The 24,266-nt window shown below is 43.8% G+C and overlaps 1 protein-coding gene across 1 annotated transcript in view; it reads left to right on the forward strand.

Annotated features, from left to right (window-relative positions):
• The window catches only part of LOC126293458 (uncharacterized), a 127,837-nt gene extending 114,545 nt beyond the window's left edge, over positions 1-13,292 (forward strand). Inside the window, exon 4 of the mRNA XM_049986702.1 lies at positions 12,752-13,292. Coding sequence (XP_049842659.1) covers positions 12,752-13,038 — 287 coding nt within the window. The 3' untranslated portion in view covers positions 13,039-13,292. The remainder of the gene's footprint in view (positions 1-12,751) is intronic.
• The last annotated feature ends 10,974 nt before the right edge of the window (positions 13,293-24,266 follow it).

Raw genomic sequence — 24,266 nt, forward strand, 5'->3', positions numbered from 1 at the left:
TCATGATGCTGTAAACAAAAGCTGAATTCATTCGAAAAAATTGCGTTTTGCCATTCGTGCACCCAGATTCGTCGTTGAGTACACCATCGCAGGCGCTCCTGTCTGTGATGCAGCGTCAAGGGTAACCGCAGCCATGGTCTGCGAGCGGATGGTCCACACTGATGCAAACGTCGTCGAACTGTTCCTGCAGATGGTTGTTGTCTTGCAAACGTCCCCATCTGTTGACTCAGGGATCGAGACGTGGCTGCACGATCCGTTACAGCCATGCGGATGAGATGCCTGTCATCTCGACTGCTAGTGATATGAGGCGGTTGGGATCCAGCACGGCGTTCCGTGTTACTCTCCTGAACCCACCGATTCCATATTCTGCTAACTGTCATTGGATCTCGACCAACGCGAGCAGTAATGTCGCGATACGATAAACCGCAATCGCGATAGGCTACAATCCGACCTTTATCAAAGTTGGAAACGTGATGGTACGCATTTCTCCTCTTTACACGAGGCATCACAACAATGTTTCGCCAGGCAACGCCGGTCAACTGCTGTTTGTGTATGAGAAATCATTTGGAAACTTTGCTCATGTCAGCACGTTGTAGGTGTCGTCACCGGCGCCAACCTTGTGTGAATGCTCTGAAAAGCTAACCATTTGCATATCACAGTATCTTCTTCCTGTCGGTTAAATTTCGCGTCTGTAGCACGTCATATTCGTGGTGTAGCAACATTAATGGCCAGTAGTGTATCTCAGAGCATTCCGTTTCGAGTTGCAGTCAGGTCTCGTTCCCAAGAATTATTTGAGAGCTAGAACTTTCCTTAAGACCAGTAAATTAGGTAACATCGTTACGCATGAAATCTAATAATACAATTGTAATATCCCTAGTATAAATACCTTAAAAACATCTATCTTATAGAACTGCTCGAAAGTAATGTTTTCCTGGAATACCGAAAGACTGTTTCTGATTTACTCGTATTTTATGACAAATGCATGCAGTTATAGGGCCAAAGACATACGTGGTATAATATACCATTAAAGAATAGTCCATAGAGGAGCTTATAATTGTCCTGATATAACTCTAGATATGATTTGTTCCGAAGTTAAATTCATAAGTGAGACTAATGCATCCAGTGTATAATGCTTTCGTTTTAGATACTTGAAAGTGGTACTGTCCCACATCGAATAAAGAGAATGTCACTCGAACGCATCACGAAATCATTTAAAAACGTTATCCAGAAGTTTAGCACAGCCTTTCTCGGGTGAAAATCAGCATACTAGACTTGTTAAGTGCGCAACAAATATTACGCACTAGTCCAAAAAAAATGTTCAAATGTGTCTGAGATCTTATGGGACTTAACCGCTAAGGTCATCAGTCCCTAAGCTTACACACTACTTAACCTAAATTATCCTAAGGACAAACACACACACCCATGCCCGAGGGAGGACTCGAGCCTCCGCCGGGACCAGCCGCACAGTCCATGACTGCAGCACCTCAGACCGCTCGGCTAATCCCGCGCAGCGCACAAGTCCCAGAATAAATAAAGTTACCTGAAACGAAGACTCCTTTCATTATTAATGACATAGGCAGATTAGTTGTTGACATGCACACTTAAACATACGTGTCAGTAAGAGTTACACCTACATCTACAACTAATAGCGAATATGATGCCATTTAAAAGAAATTAAGTTTATATTATACGTCAGCAGATTCCTGTCGTTCATAAATGCTTCTATTGCTGTTGTCTATCTGCATTTTCTTTCCTCTCAGCTCTCTACTCTAATCATTGTGTTCACTGCCAGAGTAGCAATACTCACCAATTACTTTCAGTGTATTATTTGGTAATCTAGTTCGCTCAGCATCGCTCGATTTAATGTAACTACACTCCGTTGCCTTCGTTCTACTTTTGTTCATATTCATAATCCAAGTTCTTTTCAAGATACCGTGAATTCGATTTAGCTGTAATTTCCAGTTCTTTGCCACCTGTGACAGAATTACGGTGTCATAGGCTCAAAAGCAAACTGGTGTTTTTCATTTATTATAGTGTTGTTCTACCAAGAAGCGACGTAAGATTCTGTTAACAGACTCAAGAGCTTTTACTTTTTCCTTCTTCCTGGACTTTAATTCCCTTACCAAACTTCTGCTTGGTTTCCTTCTTGCGTATGTTCATTTTATAGCCTTCAGTTCGCGCACGCCTGCCAACACACAAAAAACTCTCTCTCTCTCTCTCTCTCTCTCTCTCTCTCTCTCTCTCTCTCTCTCTCTCTCTCTCTCTCTCTCACACACACACACACACACACACACACACACACACACACACACACACACGCACGCACGCACACACGTTGTACTGGCAGCTGGTTCTCCACTTCGTCCTTCGTCCTTCGTCCCATTAAGACCCGCCCGGCCTCTTTGGGTCACTAGCTAGTATCGTGGCCACTCAGCTCCAGAGGGTACGGGAGCGTAAAAGAAGGGAGGAAGCCCGGAACGTGTGTTCTTCAACCAGAACGACCTACTCGCCTTTACCGCCGCCCCCCCCCCCCCCCTCCATTAACGGATGTTCTCCTTGCACGGTCGCCGAGAAAGCGGGCCAAGGCCCAAAGGCCACTAGTCAAAGCATTGGAGGAAGGGGGATTCATTGTTGATGAACACTGCCAGAACATAAAAGATTAACGTAAGTAACCAGGGGTAAACACAACAGCAACTTGACAACGACATACACTACTGGCCATTAAAACTGTTACACCAAGAAGAAATGCAGATGATAAACGGGTATTCACTGCACAAATATATTGGACTAGAAGTGACATGTGATCACATTTTCACGCAGTTTGGGTGCGTAGATCCTGAGAAATCAGCACCTAGAATAACCACATCTGGCCGTAATGACGGCTTTGATACGCCTGGGCATTGAGTTAAACAGAGCTCGGATGGCGTGTACAGGTACAGCTGCCCATGCAGCTTCAACACGATACCACTGTATATGAAGAGTATTGATTGGCGTATTGTGATGAGCTAGTTGCTCGGCAACCATTGACCAGACGTTTTCAATTGGTGAGGGATCTGGAGAATGTGCTGGCCAGGGCAGCAGTCGAACATTTTCTGTATCCAGAAAGGTCCGTACAGGACCTGCAATATGCGTTCGTGCATTGTCCTGCTGAAAAGTAGGGTTTCGCAGGGCAGTTGACCGGCGTTGCCTGGTGAAACGTTGTTGTGATGCCTCGTGTAAGGAAGAGAAATGCGTACCATCACGTTTCCGACTTTGATAAAGGTCGGATTGTAGCCTATCGCGATTGCGGTTTATCGTATCGCGACACTGCTTCTCGCGTTGGTTGAGATCCAATGACTGTAAGCAGAATATGGAATCGATGCATTCAGGAGGGTAATACGGACCATCGTGCTAGATTCCAATGGCCTCGTATCACTAGCAGTCGAGATGACAGGCATCGTATCCGCATGGCTTTAACGGATCGTGAAGCCACGTCTCGATCCCTGAGTCAACAGATGGGGACGTTTGCAAGACAACAATCATCGACGACGTTTGCAGCAGCATGGACTATCAGCTCGGAGACCGTGGCTGCGGTTACTCTTGACACTGCATCACAGACAGGAGCGCCTGCGATGGCGTACTCAACGATGAACCTGTCAAAGCGTCATTTTTTCGGATGAATACAGGTTCTGTTTTCAGCATCATGATGGTCGCATCCATCTTTCACGACATCGCGGTGAACGTACATTGGAAGCGTGTATTCGTCATCGCCATACTGGCACATCACTCAGGATGATGGTATGGGCCGCCATTGGTTACACGTTTCGGTCACCTCTTGTTCGCATTGACAGCACTTTGAACTGTGGAAGTTACATTACAGGTGTGTTACGATCCATGGCTCTACCCTTCATTCGATCCCTGCGAAACCCTACATTTCAGGAGGATAATGCACGATCGCATGTTGCAGGTCCTGTACGGGCCTTTCTGGATACAGGAAATGGTCGACATTCTCCAGATTGCTCACCAATGGAAAAGCCTGGTAAATGGTGGCCGAGCAAGTGGCTCGTCACAATACGCCAGTCAATACTCTTGATGAACTGTTATATAGTGTTGAAGCTGCATGGGCAGCTGTAACTGTACACGCCATCCAAGCTCTGTTTGACTCAATGACCAGCCGTATCAAGGCCGTTATTACGGCCACAGGTGGTTGTTCTGGGTACTGATTCCTCAGCATCTATGCAGCCACACTGCGTAAAAATGTAATCACTTGTCAGTTGTAGTATAATATATTTGTCCAATGAATACCCGTTTATCGTCTGCATTTCTTCTTGGTGTAGAAATTTTAATGGCCAGTAGTGTACTTAAACCTAACTAACCTAAGGACGTCACACACATCCATGCCCGAGGCAGGATTCGAACCTGTGACCGTATCAGCAGCACGGTTCCGGACTTAAGCGGCTAGAACCGCTCGGCCACAGCAGCCGGGTCTGCAGGTGGTAACTGCACCAAGCTTAGAGGTGAACGATGTCTGCTACATTCCCTGTGGGGTACGTCCATGTCGCATCAACGAATACATACTGCTCCTGAACACGCATTTGAATGGTGCATTTGCAAGAAGATGGGTGGAGCATCTACACCACGTGTTGGGTACAGTGTATCGGTGGTGTGTGCTGCTTTCAATAGTGGTCTGTGGAACATACCACATATTTAGACCAGGTTCTGGACGACCAAATAGTACACACACACGTCAAGATCAACACATAATGATAGCAGCGGTGGCCAACAGAGTATCAACCAGGGACGTACTTTGGGCCTGTGTTGCACCTGATGTGTCGCCAGGGACCATTGGAAACCGGCTGTGTGCGGCAGGACTAAGGCCGTATGTGCCTCTGGCCACTGACGTCATGACACCACCAAGCATAGCTATTCTGGCGTTCACTGGAGAGTGGATTGGCTCTCTGTTGTTTCCAGTGATCATATTAGGTTCTATCTGTATGTGAGTGACGGACGCACACTTGTATGGCGTTGACCTGTTAAGCTGCCTACTCTGGAATGCTTTCACCCGCGACACACAGGTACCATCCCAGGCTTCATGGTGGGGGAGACCATCGATTACTACTCGCAACCTCATATGGTGTTTCTCCACAGAAAAGTAACCACTGCCTGATACACTGTACAGGTTGTTATCCCCTTGTTACTGTGATTTCCCATTTCTTCGGCAGGAAGGTCGTGTGCCGGCCGTGGTGGCCGAGCGGTTCTAGGCGCTACTGTCTGGAACCGCGCGGCCGCTACGGTCGCAGGTTCGAATCCTGCCTCGGGCATGGACGTCTGTGATGTTATTAGTTTAGTTAGATTTAAGCAGTTCTAAGTTCTAGAGGACTGATGACCTCAGAAGTTAAGCCCCATGGTGCCCAGAGCCATTTGAACCATTTTTTTTTTAAGGTGGTGTGTTTTTCAGCAGGACAATGCCCGTCCACAGACGGCTGTTGCGAAATACCGTGGTTTTCGTGGTGTACAACAACTGCCCTGGCCAGCAAGATCACCAGGTCACCCGCCAATTGGACACATGTGAGGCAAGGTGAAGCGGGAACTTGCACGTTATTCTACGGCCTGCAAGACTCACCGCCGGAATGCAACGAAAGGTGCAAGATCGTTGGGACAATCTTTCGCAAGACGCCATTCAACACCTTAATGATCGGTTGCATGCGAGAATACACTCCTGCGTTGTCGCCAGAAAAGGACCCACTGTGAATTGGTGCGACTGTTTGTGCACCCTTTACTGTGACTTGTGTGTGTCATTTGGTCTGGTGGATCATCGTATCACAACGCTAATACATGAAATTGAAAAGTACCGATTTTGAATATTAGTTGACCAAGGAGGCCAATGATCCTTATGTACACATCGAGGGAGCATCATCCAGGACGCAGAGATTTGGATTGCAGACGACGCTGGCAACCGCCCACGAATAATCATAATTTTAATAATAGTTCTGACACAACACAGAGTCAAACTGAGGAATGTCTCTGTGCACGATCGACTAGAGAAAAGGCATATCCGAGTACCCACACAGTCAAACCTATTGTACCGCAGACGATTCATAACGCCATGATGGTGAGGAGGGCGGCGGGAGGGGAAGGTGGGATGGGGATGGCAATACTTCAGGCGCCAGCCTATGCCACTCACAGCGCATGCACTGAAAATAATCTCTGATCAGCACTTAGAACTTGTCAGTTATATAAAAATATGATGGCAAAATAGGATGCGGACAGTATTATGACCTTTCTCAATTACTCAAAGAACCAAGAACTGAAAATTTAGTTGCTGTAAATCTTGAGTAACAAACAATTTCGACACGAAATTTCAGTAACATGCACACATCAAAAAAGTTTTGCGTCACCCCGGTTCCCACAACTCCTGAAGATATACGTTGACTATGGATATTGTATCACAGACGTAGTCCCTTTGACTGTTCAGAGATGTCACTAAACTCACTCAAAGATGTAAACAACCATGCATGAGCAGCGCCTATTAGACGGAGGGGGTCCGACAGCCGATCAGTTCCAGTCATTCCAACAGGAAGGAGGTTCACGGCTCGTGTTGTCTGTAGTTCAACCACGCCTAGATGGACAATTCTGCGGTTCCATCGCGTCCGCCGGCCGCTGTGGCCGAGCAGTTCTAGGCGCTTCAGTCTGGAACCGCGTGACTTCTACGGTCACAGGTTCGAATCCTGCCTCAGGCATGGATGTGTGTGATGTCCATAGGTTAGTTAGTTCTAAGTCATAGGGGACTGATGACCTCGGATGTTAAGTTGCATAGTGCTCAGAGCCATCTTTTTCGTATTTAACGACAGGGAATCTGCACTTTGCTGCACTCGCTGGACAGTGTGTCTAAGGCGTTCAGCCTCGCCAGGTTGCCTCCAAACACGGTTGAAGGCATTTGCGTCACTCGTCGGTGAAGAGAACGTGATGCCAATCCGGAGCTCCCATCTGCACGGTGTCGTGGTTTCAAAGTTGGACCTCGCCATGATCGTCAACAGTGAAGCTGCGCATCCTGCAGCCTATTGCGTGCAGTTTGAGCCGTAACACGACGTCCTGTGACTGCACGAAAAACATTATTCAACATAGTAGCGTTGCTGTCAGGGTTCCCCCATAGGCAGCGGTCATCCACTGCAGTAGTAGCCCTGGGGCGGCCAAAGCGAGGCATGTCATGGACAGTTCCTGTCTGTCTGTATCTCCTCTATCTCACTCGGAGACACCTGGACACTACCCTTGTTGAGAGCCCTTGCTGGCATGAAGTAACAATGCGGACGCGATCGAACTGCGGTATTGACCGTCTAGGTATGGTTGAACTACAGACAACACGAGCCGTGTCCCTCCTTCCTGGTGGAATGACTGGAACTGATCGGCTGTCGGACCCTCTCCGTCTAATAGGCGCTGGTCATGAATTGTTTTTTACATCTTTGGGCGGCTTCAGTCACACCTATGAACAGTCAGAGGGACTGTGTATGTGATACAATATCCTCTGTCAACGCGTATCTTCAGGCGTTCTGTGAACCGGGGTGATGCAAAACTTTTTTTTTTATGTGTGTATTTCAAACAATTACACATTTTACACTGTCCGTTACAACACTCGTCATAGCTTTCTTAATTGCACGGTAACGTTTCTGACAACTTCTAATATAGAGTACAACATGTCCGTTTCTCCCTAACTGCCGAAACACAGTTACCACGTCCGTCCCTCTAGAATGCCCGAAACTGTCTGACCAGCGCAGCTGAAGTACTTCGTCTCCCAGGCGCGCCAAAGCGTCCCGAAGGTGTCCGAAGCACTTTGGTTGTAATACTGTTAGCCTATGTTTCTCAAAACTAATGAAATGTAATAAATAGAAACGATAGACTCTTAGGGTAACCGTGAGAGACTGTCATACTAAAAACTGGGTTAAATACGATGAAAACTATATAAATAAATAATATGAGAAGTTAGACGTTTTGGCGCCTAATATCCGAATGTGCCGACCAAATAGAAGCAAGTTCTGTACATAAGGCGTACTCTCCCACGGAAATGGTACATAGTGTACCATATGGCGCGTGTACGTCACTCCACGTTCGTATCGTATGCTACTTAGCGTGTATCAAATGGTTCAAATGGCTCTATGGGACTTAACATCTGAGGTCATCAGTCCCCTAGAAGTTAGAACTACTTAAATCTAACTAACCTAAGGACATCACACAAATCCATGCCCGAGGCAGGATTCGAACCTGCGACAGTAACAGTCGCGGGGTTCCAGACTGAAGCGCCTAGAACCGATCGGCCACAGCGGCCGGCTTAGCATGTATCAAGCTGCATCAACGTGAGCTTCTAGCAAAATGAAACACTGGCGGCCAGAGCCAGAAATATCGTTCCGTCTGCGGTGCGGAACTCTGAAAAAGTTTTATTTTCCGTAATATAAGAAAAGAAGGTTGGCACATTTCTGCCACACGATGTACTTAAGGTACATTTAGGAGTTCAGTGCGCGCTCTTACGACAACTTTACAATGCGATGTGACTACTACCTTCTTCATGCTACCCAGTAGCACATCATGTACGTCAATAGTACTTCATTCATATACCATCAGCTCTACAATGAGATAACGACAATAAAAGTTTCTACCGGACCGAGACTCAAACTCGGAGTCCCAGTTATCGCGAGCCGTCGCCTTATCATTAGGCTATCCGAGCACGCTACAGGACTAGACCCAAACTTCCATATGTCGTCGACCATGTGTCTGCAACCTGCACTCGTGCAACCGTTACGAATATTCACGGACAGGGGAGACATTTTAGTTGAAAGTCCTTTGCCCAATGTCGGCGAACAAATACGATATCGCAGTACCTGTGTTGTTCCGAATTAGGATGCAAAGTTCCTGAATGTCCGAAGGATTTTTGCATCATAATTCGGAGTAACACAAGCTCAGCAATATCTTATCGTAAAAAAATGGTTCAACTGGCTCTGAGGACTATGGGATTTAACATCTGAGGTCATCAGTCCCCTAGAACGTAGAACCACTTAAACCTAAATAACCTAAAGACATCACGCACATCCATGAACGAGGCAGGATTCGAACCTGCAACCGTAGCAGTCGCGCGATTCCGGACTGAAGGGCCTACAAGTTACAGTATCTGTTATTTTTCATTCATAAATTAACTTCACATACTGGACGAAAGATTATGGACCATTCAACTGCGGAACATTATATCACTGCTGATATCCCCATGTATGTCCAACATACATAGATATATGTGTAAATGTTAGGACACAAACAGTTTCAAAATGTTCCATACAACGCGATTAAAGGCGTATCGATGTGTTCCGTGTGCCATTGCACAGCATGCTTAAAGAAGTAGTCATTTCTCGTAGTACAGTAGTTGTTAAAAAGCACTGAACTGCTACATATTCAACTGTATATGCCTGTTGTGCTATAAATGTGCCGAACGAATTTTCTTACGTTTTGGAAAATTAAAGGTTTTTCTTACTTTTCCAAATTGGTTGTCGATATGGTCTTTCAACCTAAAAAGGCAACACAAATGCTTTTTCCTATAAAAGAAAAGAATTCGTGCCGGAAGGGGCTAACCATCATTGTGCCTGTATTGATTTCAGCCTACAGTCCCACCTGCGATCATGGGATATGTGTGAATGGTTGTGACACATTTTTTAATATCATCTCAAACACTTACTGCTATTGGTGTCAGTACTTCTTCGCATATCCTCCAACATGACACATTTTCCGCAACAGTGGATGACTTGGAGAAGGTATCATCATTCTAAAAATGGCTCCCCAACAGTGGTTTCACTAGATGTCATATTGGTAGAGTACAGAGAGGAAGTAGCGTGTGTGACCTTGGTTCTTGGATATCTTCCTGTGATTCTTGCTCTTGACAATCACCAGCAAGCAGGTTACGAGGGTTTGGTGGCATGCTCCTTTGACAGTTTGCTACTTCTGAGCATATCTTGCCTGCACCACAACATGCCATTTCCAAGCAACATCCAGCAGAACATCGTCCTGGTTGGGCCTTCGCCCTTGTCACTGCTTGTTTTTTTTTCTTGTGCCTTCGAGTCCTAACAACCAACCACTCTTCCCAAGTGGTTAAGCAGCTGAAGAAGCCACCTCGATTGACCTGACACAGGTGCAACTATTCCGCTGCCACCTCACTTTTACAGGCTTGTTGAGTGGATTTAAGCAATCCTGGAAACTTGGGGTGGACGACCTATCCCACGTTGAGAATGTCGAACAAGATGTTGAAAAGTGATCCCTTACTTATTTTCATTCCGTCCACTATTGCGCCGATTGCGACGTGCCTTTCTTTTGAACACCAGATCTCTGCTCTTCCACTGCTATTCTCGATTCTTCACAGAGACTTTGTCTGCCACTTCTTTCTTCGTCATTCAGGCTTCTGATCCATGTAACCACAGCGTCATACGACTACACTTCCGCCAACTCAGCATGAATTGTTGCAGCCTTGTTTCCCTGCAAAATTAAAACAAAACTGCACATGGCACTCTGCCTTATTAGTGAGCTGCGGGCCAGAACTTGTGGTCCAGTTGATAGCATCGCTGGGTCTAGACTACGGAACCTGGATTTGATTCCCGCAGGGTCTGAGATTTTCTTTGTTCGGGGAATTGGTGTCTATGTTTTTCTAATCATTTCATCCCATCTTAATTGACGTCCAAGTTCCTGAAGTAATGTCCAGTGGAAAGATTACCACTGAATGGCTGAACAACCGCAAATGGGGCCACCTGGCCAATAATGCCATACGGTCATGTTATTTATTAGTGGGCTGTGCCATTTTGTTTTGCTTGCTCCACATGCATTCGGATGTTCCACGGTACTAGCTTTTCATTGTGTACCAAGACTGCAGACTTGTACCTCCAGACAGACAAAAAATGATTACTTGAATTTTTCTGGGTGATAATTAGCTTTCTGTGCCCGCTCCCTGTAGTGATTCCGTGATACTGTTTTTTTTTTCTGAAACTGCTTGAATTCACGGTGACTCTCCGGTGTCTTTCCAGTTGGGCTGCTCGCACCAGTAAAAGCACAAATTCCCATCGATGATGATAAGCTACATGTTGCTATTGCTGTTGCTGAAGCCACAGGTCTTTAAGAGTACAGTCTTGTTTCCACACTGCCACAGAAGCTGTTGGCGAAAGTACAAGGACATATTTCTGTTGGTCGTCATGGGCAAGCCACTAACTATGATACATCCAGGTCACCACATGTGTATCATTATCAGAAAAACCACATGTTCCTGCTGGCGGGGGTGGGCTACACGGTGATGTCCTCGTCCCTGGTCGCACTAGACTTTACACTGTAATGTTTTCAGACCACTGCATACACTACCACAACAAGCACATGGTCCCACTGGTGGTAATAGACTAAATAGTGAAGTCTTCGTTGCTGATGGCACTGGATTTCACGATAACTGACTATGCTGTTTCCAAGTCACCAAATACAGAATGAGATTTTCGCTCTGCAGTGGAGTGTGTGCTGATATGAAACTTACTGGTAGATTAAAACTGTGTGCCGGTCCGAGACTCGAACTCGGGACCTTCGCCTTTCGCAGGCAAGTGCTCTACCAACTAAGCTACCCAAGCACGACTCATGCCCGGTACTCACAGCTTCACTTCTGCCAGTCTCCTACCTTCCAAACTTTAGAGAAGCTCTCCTACGAACCTTGCAGAACTAGCACTCCTGAAAGAAAGGATATTGCATTGACATGGTTTAGCCACAGCCTTGGGGATGTTTCCAGAATGAGATTTTCATTTCAGGAGTGCTAGTTCTGCAACGTTCGCAGGAGAGCTTCTGTAAAGTTTGGAAGGTAGGAGACGAGGTACTGGCAGAAGTAAAGCTGTGAGGACGGGGCGTGAGTCCTGCTTGGGCAGCTCAGTTGGTAGAGCACTTTCCCCCCGAAAGACAAAGGTCCCGAGTTCGAGTCTCGGTCCGGCACACAATTTTAATCTGCCAGGAAGTTTCATATCACCAAATACAGTTCCGTTACTAGCACAAGCACATGTTTCCACTGGCGATTATTGGCTACAAGCTGATATTGTTGTTCCTGATACCATCTGATCTCATGATACCTACCTACCTACCTACCTACCTACCTGCCTGATGGACTAGATGGTGACGTCGTCGTCCCTAGTAGCACTGGGCATCACGATGACTGATTGTGAAATTTCCAGGTCGCATCTATGTTACCACCATCAGTAGATGCACATGTTTCTGCTGGTGGGGATATCGTCGTTTCTCGTGGCACTGCACTTCATGATTGTGTGTGTCGTTTGCAGGTCCTCTTATACTATACTGGGTCAAATACAAGCACATGTTCCCACTGGTGGTGATGAGCTAAATCATGACTTTGTCGTTCCCAGTGACAATGGGCCTTATGATAACTGCGTATTGTTCCCAGGCTGCTGCATACATTACCAACACAAGAAACTAGCATGTGTTCCTGCTGGTGATGATTGACTAAATGGTCGTGTCGTCGTTCTTGGTTCCACTGAGCTTCATGACAACTGCGCGTGTAGTGTTTCCAGGTCGACACCTGCATTTCTGGCACACATACCCACCAGTGGTGATGGGCTGCTTGGTGACTCCATTCTTCCTAGTGGCACTGGGATGCATAATGACTGTGTATTGTTTCAAGATCGCTTCAAAATAATATCAGCTCCAGTACAAGCACATGTTCCACGAGCTACATGGTAGTACTGATTTTCATGATTGTGTCCATTGTTTCCAGGTCGCCGCATACGCTACCGGCACCAGTACAAGCACATGTTCCCGCTGGTGGTGATGGGCTACATGGTGATGTCGTCATTCCTGGTTCCGCTGGGGTTCCAGCTGATGGCCGTGCTGTCAGGGAAGGCGCTTCTCCTCAGCAAGATGGCGCTCGCCGTGGCTGGGATGGCTGGCTTCAAGAGGCTGTTCCTGGGTGGATTGGGTCCAGAGTACCCAGTAGCACCACCAGTGCTGCACCACGAGACATACCCGATCTACCACGAGCACCACGCCGCCTTTGCCAAGTAGTTGCTGCTCAGGGCACGTGGCTTGTGTCTGAACGACCTCACTGTATGGGACAAGGAGACCATTAGGCTGAAGAGACTGGGTTGCAAGTTACCTCACCAGGGTGATGCTGAGAACGTTGTGCTGGATGTCTACAAGCACCAGGAAGTTGAAAATTTATTATAAACTGAACTATTTTTCAGCTTTAGCCTGATATCTGGACCACTTGGCCCAAACGGTATATGGATTAATAAATGTTGGCTCTACCTCAACCTCAACAATGTGTAGTCAAAGACAAAACATCTGACTCTTGTACACCATCCAGGCTGCGGCAGCTGAGACAACTCAGTAGTTGTAGCATGAGTTGTGAACCAGATTAGCCAAGTGTAGCCATCAGCGCAGATACTGGCTGACAGAACCTACCAGACCACACGAAGGAATTACACTCTGCTGAAGGAATTTCCAGTTGTCCCAACTGCCCTTAAACATCAACCAAATTTAGCGTGAATACTAGACCACATGTGATCTGTGGCATGGATTGACTGTACAGCAAACACCGTACAACACAGGCCAGGGTAATCAAACAATAAAATAGATGTAGCTCGTGCAGGATATGGTGGCCGATGTGCAGTGACCAATTTTCATCCAAAGCGTTTGGTGTATTCATTCGTTAGTTTAGAAGGGGAGGCCGACAAGGTCTGCTTCATATTTCGCAAACGGTTTGAGATGTCAGAAATGAGAATTCGGCAAATGATAGCACACAAAGAGGAGAGTATTACCCAAAACTTCATTATCTACAGTCTTATTCCACTAAATAGAGGCTTTTTTGATGATAGAATGTAATTTGCAAGGGCCATCTATAGCTGGTAAAACGAGAAATGCTGTAGGTTTTGGAGTAACAAGACATTCCACGTTTATTTTTGTATCAACGATGTGCTTACTCATAAGCTATTGAACTTTCTTTTCCTCCGTTCCTTTCTTTTCCTCCCGACCTCGATGGAAGGGGTCGTCAAAGTCGATAGGGAAATCAATCCTTCGACAAGATAATGTTTCAGTTAATCAGTCCTCTATTCACTCAATTTTAGAGCCATCATGGGAGAGAGTAATGCTTTTCTACCGCTCTTCCCACTCACCCTCTCAGCGTATTCTCTCTGCTTTTGTTTGCAGGAGACCTTTAGAGCATCACAGACTCTCTAAACAGGATGGCACCAGATAGTTATGTGGGCTGCCATAATCGACTTTTTCCATGCACATTTTTCATTTTCCTCGTACTTCTAGAGGATCTTTTTAACTACTGCAACACATACACACAAAACATTAGCTCACATTATTATAATTTGAACAAAATGAAATACTTAACTTTGAAATAATCCATGGACACAGGAATGTCATATGTATTTGTTACTGTCTATGGACACTAATGTATCACCTGATAGAGTACAACATAATAGTCTCTTCTCTCGATGCCCAATTGTTCATAAGCATTAATACAAAGAGATGTCAAATTAAACACCTTTCAGTCGTCTAAATTTGCAAATTGTTATTTTATTGGGCTACTAGTTTCGGTTATATATTACGCCATCGTCAGGCCCCTGACCGACGTGTAGGAAGATTCCAACCTCTTGTCCAGTCAAAATAGAGGCCAGCATTCAATGACAGGTATTAATAGATTTTTTTGAGACAGTGATCACTTCACACATTCACCTGCTCACCATGTTGTTGGTGTGCACAGCACCCTAACTCGATGATTAGTTATTATTATTCAGTGATGGTAACGAACACTGCAATCGCTCATCTTATATGATTTCTTTGTCGTGTAGACAGAGTTTTGTCAGTTTCCTGTAGGATTATATGTTGTCTGTTGTTTCATGGCCATTTTACAAATGACCTTGCAGCATTCAGACCTAAAAGCAACATTTTAAACATTTTAATACTGATGTCATATCATAAAGCAAGTTGAGGGCATAATGCATACAGTAGCAAAACAAAAACAGCAAAAAAAAAAAAACACACACACACACACACACACACACACACACACACACACACACACACACACACACACACATACATACATACACACACACACACACAGAGAGAGAGAGAGAGAGAGAGAGAGAGAGAGAGAGAGAGAGAGAGAGTGAGAGAGAGGGGGGGGGGGGCGGCTTTCAATACTTGTAAGCAAGGTGTGTCCACATTCATCGCAAATAATCACACTATTTTACAGAGAGAACGCTGCATCCAGATCCATTGTAGCGACTTTTATATCTGATATTCAATTAATTCTGGTGAGTTACTGTGCTCGTATGTGCTCTTGAGAGTACACTCTTGCTTGAAAGTAGGTAGCTCATTTAATAAACTGGCTTGTCATTCTTTAAATTTATCTAGACTATCGTACCTACCTGCAAGAAGACAGTTTTAGATGTACACAATAATTTTTATCACTGTGAGACCATATAGGGAAACTGACAATCAAAAAACGTAAATATAAAGTTTGTAACTTCGAAGTACCTGTTGAAGGAATATAACGTGAAAATTTAAAACAAGTGCAAGAAAAGGATTTACAGTTCGAATGTCATCACATCTCGTCATGAATTAATCTTTTAGTGACTACATCTGAGACTGCTGAACTGTTGTCTAAATAGACATAATCAAGTAGATGCAGATATGAATTTAATTTTTTACCTGAGATTAGAACAAAGTCACTAAATAGTTCATGTAGGACACACGAATTAACTGACAAATATTAAAATTCGCACCACAGTTGTTTTGATTTAAGGCTTTTTCACAACTTCCTATTAAAGTGCAACCTGCCACTGTCCACACAAAGAAAGTAATATGCACGGAACTACCTTTTTACTTAAGATGAACATCACACAATGCAATTTACTTTATTCATGTATTATTCATTACCCTATTAAGAAACTTTACAATTTCTGTAAATTTGTTTTAACTTCTGAATTCTACCCATTCACCTCTCATTTATGACTACTTGTATTGAAAAGATTAACTGCCTGACCAATATTTCCCTTTTACGACGTTAGAAATGTAACAGGACGCACATAAATAAAACCTCAACATAGTACCTACAAAATTAAAAATGAGTATACAACGATTAAACATAAATCAAGTGTCAAGCTTCCCCTTTATTGTTTTGAAAACAATTTGGTAAAATTGTAATGGTGACTAAAGCTTCTATGATGTCGCAATTACTGATGCATAAAGTTGGCTCTTTAACATTTAAATATACTCTTTCCAACAAATCAGTGCAGACTGCATTAACAACAGTAGCTGTATGTAAAAATTATGGTAATGCCTACACGTACCTGTTTTGCTAAAATTTAAGCTGTGTTGCAGACCTATGAGGCTTCAACAGACGAAATTTTGCATACACGATTTAAAACTGTGGACATCGTCCTGATCATTAAATGCACTTTTTGAAACACCAGAGTTTCATTGACTGTCTTGAGCGGCCGATTGTCCTCATTTAGGGCTAGATTTTACATCACTATTCCCAGAGGGGTCCATGTTTAATTGCTTACCTATTTATACCATAACGTCAAAATCTGAACAAAAAAATTTAAATTTGAGATTTCACTGTTAGAATATTAATTGGTATACTCTTTTACTAATTTATATAAGTGTAAACAATAAAAACTGAGTGTAATAAGTTTTACAAAAAACCTAATAGTGCATATCCATAGTACTTGCACAGACACAAATTCCTCATCACTCATTCACTAAGTACAACAATTATCTATGTAGAGAAATTACCAGAAACTACAAAGGTGAATTATGAGCTAGTCCCGAGATCAAATTGGTAGCAAGCGAGACAGCATTGGGATAAGTAAAATTTCCACTTGTGTTCAAACTCCACTGACAGAAATATACTCCTCTAAGTACATAAGTTTTCAATGTGGTCATTTTTATCTTGATTGTAATTATCTTTTACATGGTCATCATACACTCACAAATTTCTGATTGTTTTTATGACACAAGAAGAAAAATAGTAGTAATTTAAATTTTTATTTTCTTTCAACCATTATATTCCAACATATGTTCTACGCCTTACAACATGTCCTGTTACAGATGGTAGCCAATGTTGTGTAAACATTCAACTGTACTTCCTGAATTGTAAAAAATGAAATATAAATAATTATGTAGTAAGTTAAAATTAAAATAATCTTTGGAAAGTCTCATGAAGGTGTAGCTTTACAAATATGATGAATGTCCAAGAGTTCAAAGTCTGAATTGATTTGGTCAGTAAACACGTAACTATTAGAGTACACTAAAAGTTGTAAAGTCCTAATGAAACAGAGGCAAACACTATTGCTGTCAGTTGAATCATGTCAATGAAATATTAATTATACTAATAATAATAGTAAAAATAATAAATTTAGGTATCTCACCAAGACGAGTAATTTACTGTTTCAAAGCTCGTTACAGTATAGCGTTTATAGGCGCCAGTTGTGTCTACACTTGTAATGTAATATTCTCGAAGAGAAAATAATGGTTGTGCAGAGATAATTTAATATGTTTAGCGAAGGAGCGACAGAGAAGAAAGAATGTCAGAGATTCAAAACCCTCACGCAGAGTGCCTTTGGATTATTAAGATCGTTACAGCGAAGATTATTACTATGGCAAACTTCTGAGATATAAGTTAAGTGATATTAGAACGTCAGGACAAAGACAGGGCTGTTGTGCACCAGCTTAATAATTATTCGACGCATCTGAAAAAAGTTCTTAAAGCATTTATCAATTATTTATTTTACAGAGCAGTTTTTGAATAGCATTGTGCTACATTGTATCCCTTCCTTTCTTTTCATGTTTACCAGTAACGCTAGCAACACCCTTTAAAAAGGCCATTATGCTAACTAACATGGTTGCTTCTTTGCTACAATAATGTCAATGTTACCCCAGACAACAGAAACGCTTTGGATATTTGCCTATGAAAACTTCATTATCGATCCATGTCTTCTCTGGAATTTATAGATCGCTTTAGCGGTTAAAAATGCTAATAATAGGTTAAAATAAGTCTGACAGAGTTAAAAAGGTCGTTAGCTGCTAAATTAACTATGGATGGCCACCATTAGTAATCTTTTGTCCTGTACTGCCCTCAAGAAACTTTTAAGTTTTCATTTCCTTTTGGTGTACATACTGTGCAGCCAGAATGTTAGTAGACAAGTGTTACGTTTAATGATTAAAACACGATAGTGGAAGTCATATAGAAAGATAGGTGATAATATATTGTAATAACACTTCATGGTAACAGGACACACACACACACACACACACACACACACACACACACACACACACACACACACACACACACAAACAGATTTATTCTGAAGTGTTATTACATCTTTCAGTCATGAAATGGCTTCCAGAACGAAAGAATGGCGCAACATGTAGCCATGTCACCATAACCTTAGAAGCAGACCGTCCTATGGTATAGCAGTTTTGAGTTCGAGTTGTTCCAGAGCACCACAAAACCTCTATAAACACAAAACCAATGAATGGATGTATAGCAGAACCTAGTACAATTTTTCGGGGCGCGATTCTCTTTTTGTACATGCACGTAGAGTACTTTGCCACTAATTTGCTTTTGCAGTTGCAGATAAGCTAAGCACACGTTTGCAGTTTTTCTTTCATTTCAAAGCTTCCAAACACAATAATTTTTTTAGAATGATGTACTTCCATAACTTAGCTGCATTATTATAGGTCGTATCGAAATCTCTTCTTTCAGTCCCATGAATTTTTGAGAGATTACTAAAATCCACGGAACTGGGTTCTCATTGTAGTAATGAAAATCAAAGTTCCGCTTATATATCAGAACTATAACTTTGCTGCCCAATTACAACATCTTGCAGTAGAAGGATTTCAAACTTTGTTACAACGGCTTTGACTACCATCTTTCCACGAAAGCACCACAAGGATTTTTACAAAGTGCCCCACCTTAGAAGCACCCAAACTAATTTCTGCCTAAAGCCTGCTGCTTCACAGGTGTGCACCAGACAGTGTTGGTTTAAAGACAGAGTAAGTTAACTCAAATCAGTATCTTTATACAGTACTGATTGTTGTAACTTGCAGAATCTTAATGTAAGTAAAATTTAAATTTACTGTATTGCAGCAAATAACATCATGTATTATAATTTGAATGAACTCGTCACTGTTAAGTTTAACCCATTAGTTCGAATTTCAGTGAAAAGAATGCGAAGTTGTAAATAAATGTTTGATATTACCGCGGCGCGGGATTAGCCGAGCAGTCTAGGGCGCTGCAGTCATTGTCTGTGCGGCTGGTCCCGGCGGAGGTTAGAGTCCTCCCTCGTTCACGGGTGTGTGTCCTTGTCCTTAGGATAATTTAGGTTAAGTAGTGTGTAAGATTAGGGACTGACGACCTTAGCAGTTAAGTCCCATAAGATTTCACTCATTTTTTTGATATTACTAAACAAATTAGTCTATTCCCGATTATTAAAGAAACTAAGTAATAAGATTGTCATATACTGACTCTTGGCTTTAGTCTTGAGACTTTTAGCCAACGTTTATTTGATGGTTTTTTTTAGACCTTTCGCCAACACGAGTGGCTGGAATTGTCAAGGATTCACCCTGAGTTGCTGGTGGCGGACTGTACTTAGCCCGTGGGCTCTTACCGCTCTCATTAAGACTGTGGTACCCCCCACTCCACGTGCAACCGTCGTTCGCTGCAGCTCGGCCATCGAGGATCCGTTCACCTTCCAGCTTTCTTCTTTCTTCTTAGAACTGTTGACAATTCTATGAATTTCTGTTGTTTCTCTGAACAAGAGGACGTGTTACCCCTTCTCCACAGCAGGAACCGGCGTGTAGACGAATAGTATTACCAGGTCGGTCTCATGCAGTGCGGTCACCACCACAGCCGATTTCTCCACCAGTTCCAGCTTGCAGTGCAGCTTATGTTCGGCGATCTTGGTGCTGATGGATCGTTCAGTTATACATGGTTTACTCCCGACACTGCGAGTGGATTCCTCTTCCCTTGAGCTGATCTGAGCTACTCTCTAATCTTGTTGCTCGGACTTTACACTTCTGGCCATTAAAATTGCTACAACAAGAAGAAATGTATATGATAAACGGGTATTCATTGGACATATGTATTATACCACAACTGACATCTCATTACATTTTCACGCAATTTGAGTGCATAGATCCTGACAAATCAGTACCCACAACAACCACCTCTGGCCATAATAACATCCTTGATACGCCTGGGCATTGAGTCAAATAGAGCTTGGATGGCGTGTACAGGTACAGCTGCCCATGCAGCTTCAACACGATTCCACAGTTCATCAAGAGCAGTGAATGGCGTATTGTGACGAGCCAGTTGCTCGGCCACCATTGACCAGACTTTTTCAATTGGTGAGAGATCTGGAGAATGAGCTGGCCAGGGCAGCAGTCGAACATTTTCAGCATCCAGAAAGGCCCGTACAGGACCTGCAACATGCGGTCGTGCATTATCCTGCTGAAACGTATGGTTTGACAGGGATCGAATGAAGCGTAGAGCTACGGGTCGTAACTCATCTGAAATGTAACGTCCACTGTTTAAAGTGCCGTCAATGCGAAGAGAGGGGACCCAGACGTTTAACCAATGTCACCCCATACCATCACGCCGGGTGATACGCCAGTATGGCGATGACGAATACACGCTTCCAATGTGAGTTCACCGCGATGTTGCCAAACACGGATGCGACCATCGTGATGCTGTAAACAGAACCTGGATTCGTCCGAGAAAATGACGTTTTATCATTCGTGCATCGAGGTTCGTCGTTGAGTACACCATCGCAAGGCGCTCCAGTCTGTGATGCAGCGTCAAGGGTAACTGCAGCCACGGTATCCGAGCTGATAGTCCACGCTGTGCAAATGTCGTAGAACTGTTCGTGCAGATGGTTGTCGTCTTGCAAACGTCCCCATCTGTTGACTCAGGGATCGAGACGTGGCTACACGATCCGTTACAGCGATGCGGATAAGATGCCTGTCATCTCGACTGCTAGTGATACGAGGCCGTTGGGATCCAGCACGGCGTTCCGTATTACCCTCCTGAACCCACCGATTCCATATTCTGCTAACAGTCATTGGATCTCGACCAATGCGAACAGCAATGTCGCGATACGATAAACCGCAATCGCGATAAGCTACAATCTGACCTTTATCAAAGACGGAAACGTGATGGGACGCATTTCTCCTCCTTACATGAGGCATCACAACAACGTTTCACCAGGCAACGCCGGTCAGCTGCTGTTTGCTTATGATAAATCGGTTGGAAACTTTCGTAATGTCAGCACGTTGTATAAATGCTCTGAAAAGCTAACTATTTGCATATCACAGCATCTTCTTGCTGTCGATTAAATTTCGCGTCTGTAGCACGCCATCTTCGTGTTGCAGCATTTTAATGGCCACTAGTGCCCTCTGTTCCACTCTCGGATCGCACGAGGGAAAAAAGAATGTCTGAACGCCTCATTACCAGCTCTTAATTTCCCTTATCTTTGATTGGTGATAATTGCGCGATTGGTGGTAATAATATATGCGATACACCCTCGGTGAAGATCAGATTTCGGAATTAAGTGAGCAGCCCCTTCCGTTTAGCGCGCCGTCTATCTTGAAGTGTGTCCCACTTCGAACTTTCTATGAGATTTGTAACGCTCTCGCTATGGCTAAGTGTACCAGTCAGGAACCTTGCAGCTCTTCTTTGGACCTTCTCCATCTCTTGTATCATACCCATGTGGTAAGGATACCATACAGACGAACAACACCCCAAGACTCAACGGACTAACGTATTGTAAGCTATTTCCTTTGTTGAAGGACTGCATCGCTTCAGGATTCTACCAATAAACCGCAATATAGGGTTCGCCTTACCCGTTACTTGTGTAATCTGATAATTCCAGTTGAGATCATGTCGAATAGTCACACCCGGATACTTGACGGATGTTACAGCTTCCAAAGACTGGGCATTTATTTTGTACTCGTACATTAATGGTGATTTTCGCTTTGTTATATGCAGTAGGTTACACTTACTAATTCTGAGAGATAACTACCAGCCATTACACGACGCATTTATTTTCTGCGAATCCTCATTGATTTTATCACAACTTTCGTGTGATACTACTTTGGCTCATCAGTGTATGGTCTAAAATAGTACTGCAAATCAGTGTCACTGGTATTGATCTGTAACTCAGAGCCGACCGCGGTGGTCTCGCGGTTCTAGGCGCTCAGTCCGGAACCGCGCGACTGCTACGGTCGCAGGTTCGAATCCTGCCTCGAGCATGGATGTGTTTGATGTCCTTAGGTTAGTTAGGTTTAAGTAGTTCTCAGTTCTAGAGGACTGATGACCACAGATGTTAATTCCCATAGTGCTCAGAGCCTTTTTTTTTTTTAATTCAGAGGATTACTTCTACTTACTTTCTTGTGTATTGGTGTGACACGAGCAACTTTGCAGTTTTTAGATATGTGTCTTTCGTCTAGCGATCAATTGTGTACGATTGCTGACAATTATGCTATTTCATCTGCATACGATCAAACAAAACTAACTAGTAACTATCTGAACCGGGAGACTTACCTTCTGTTGAGCGACTTCGGTATCTACCGTATAAGTTACTCATGTTGACATCTGTTTTTCGTTAAAACTTTGGAGTATTTACCGCACCTTCTTTCGCGAACTAATTTCGGGATACCGCATTTGGTAGCTCTGTTGCAGTGGGTCTGTCGTCGGTAACAGCCGGACGGATTACTTTTTTCTCCAAACGGCTTTTGTTACCTCGCCACGTCGACTCTACCTTGTAACTTCGCATTCTTTCCCTCTCCTCTCTTCTCACCACACATCAACTCCTCCGTCTATTATTTCACTTCGGTACCATCATACAGCACCCACTCTGCCTGCTGTAAAAAAAACCGATCCATGCGTTCGGGCTATTGATTTTCAAAAACGGCCGTTTTGGAATGGGCGTTTTCAAATGATTGAAATGGCTCTGAGGACTATGGGACTTAACAATTAAGGTCATCAGTCCCCTAAAACTTAGAACTACTTAAACCTAACTAACTTAAGGACATTACACACATCCACGCCCAAGGCAGGATTCGAATCTGCGACCGTAGCGGTCGTGCGGTTCCAGACTGAAGCGCCCAGCCCGCTCGGCCAACCCGGCCGGCAATGGGCGTTTTCCATGTGTAGCATAATTGCACCACTCTCTATGTAACTCACCTGTCTGATCACAGTGATTCAGCCCCCTCTCTCTTCTAGAACGAGGTATGTTTGTCAGAACAACACACTATGAATCTGTGTTGCTGCTAGTGGAGAGCTTTGGCCGGCTTTAGCCAAAAGGAACGAAAGGCAGTAGATTTCGGTTATGTTTCATCACGTTTCTCCGTACAAAGAAACCACTTCTTTTTTGTTCGTCGCCAGAGGCGGCACGCTGTAGCAAATAGTTTTACAGATATTTGTCTAGAGTGAATATGAACGCATTGCATTAGCAAACATCAGTATGCCGCCAGCATTGGAATTGCATCCATACGGTTAGGGGCTATCATAGGAGTCTGGTTAGGTAAAGTCTTACAATTTTCCTGTGTGTTTGGTGTGCAGATTTAACATACAGATTATCGAGTCTCTGTTTACATTTTACTTGATTCAGAGTGTGTGGTGGTCTGAATTCCCCTCAGTGTTAGCCATCTGTAAACTGAAGCGACTAATAAAAAGCTTATGTAATAAAATGGAACACCTGGAGCCGTCCTTACTATGTTATTTATTGTATGGCTACCAGTTTCGGTGCTTAAGTACACCATATTCAGGCCTTAACTGACGCTGACGGGTTTAGACCGCAAGATTTTTTACTGAAACACCGAAACTGGAAGCCATATAATAAATAACGTAATAACGACCGCTGTAGGTGTTCAATTTTATTACATAAGTGAACGGTCAAAGTCCTTCAGACCTGGAATCTGGAGGATGGACATACAAAAACTATAAATATCTTTTTCCGCTTATGCCCTAGTTTCCAGAGGATGTGTGATACACTGAAAAGCCAAAGGAACTGGTAAACCTGCCTAATATGGTGTAGATCTGTCGTGAGAAAGTATAAGTACCGCAACGCGACAGGGCATGGACTCGACTAATGTCTGAAGCAGTTCAGGAGGGAACTGACACCACGAATCCTGCACGGCTGTCAAGAGTATGAGGGTTTGGTGATCCCTTCTGAACAGCACGTTCCAAGACATCCCGGATACTCTCA

The sequence above is a fragment of the Schistocerca gregaria genome, chromosome 10 (genome assembly GCF_023897955.1).
Source record: "Schistocerca gregaria isolate iqSchGreg1 chromosome 10, iqSchGreg1.2, whole genome shotgun sequence".
NCBI classification, from domain to species: Eukaryota; Metazoa; Arthropoda; class Insecta; order Orthoptera; family Acrididae; genus Schistocerca; species Schistocerca gregaria.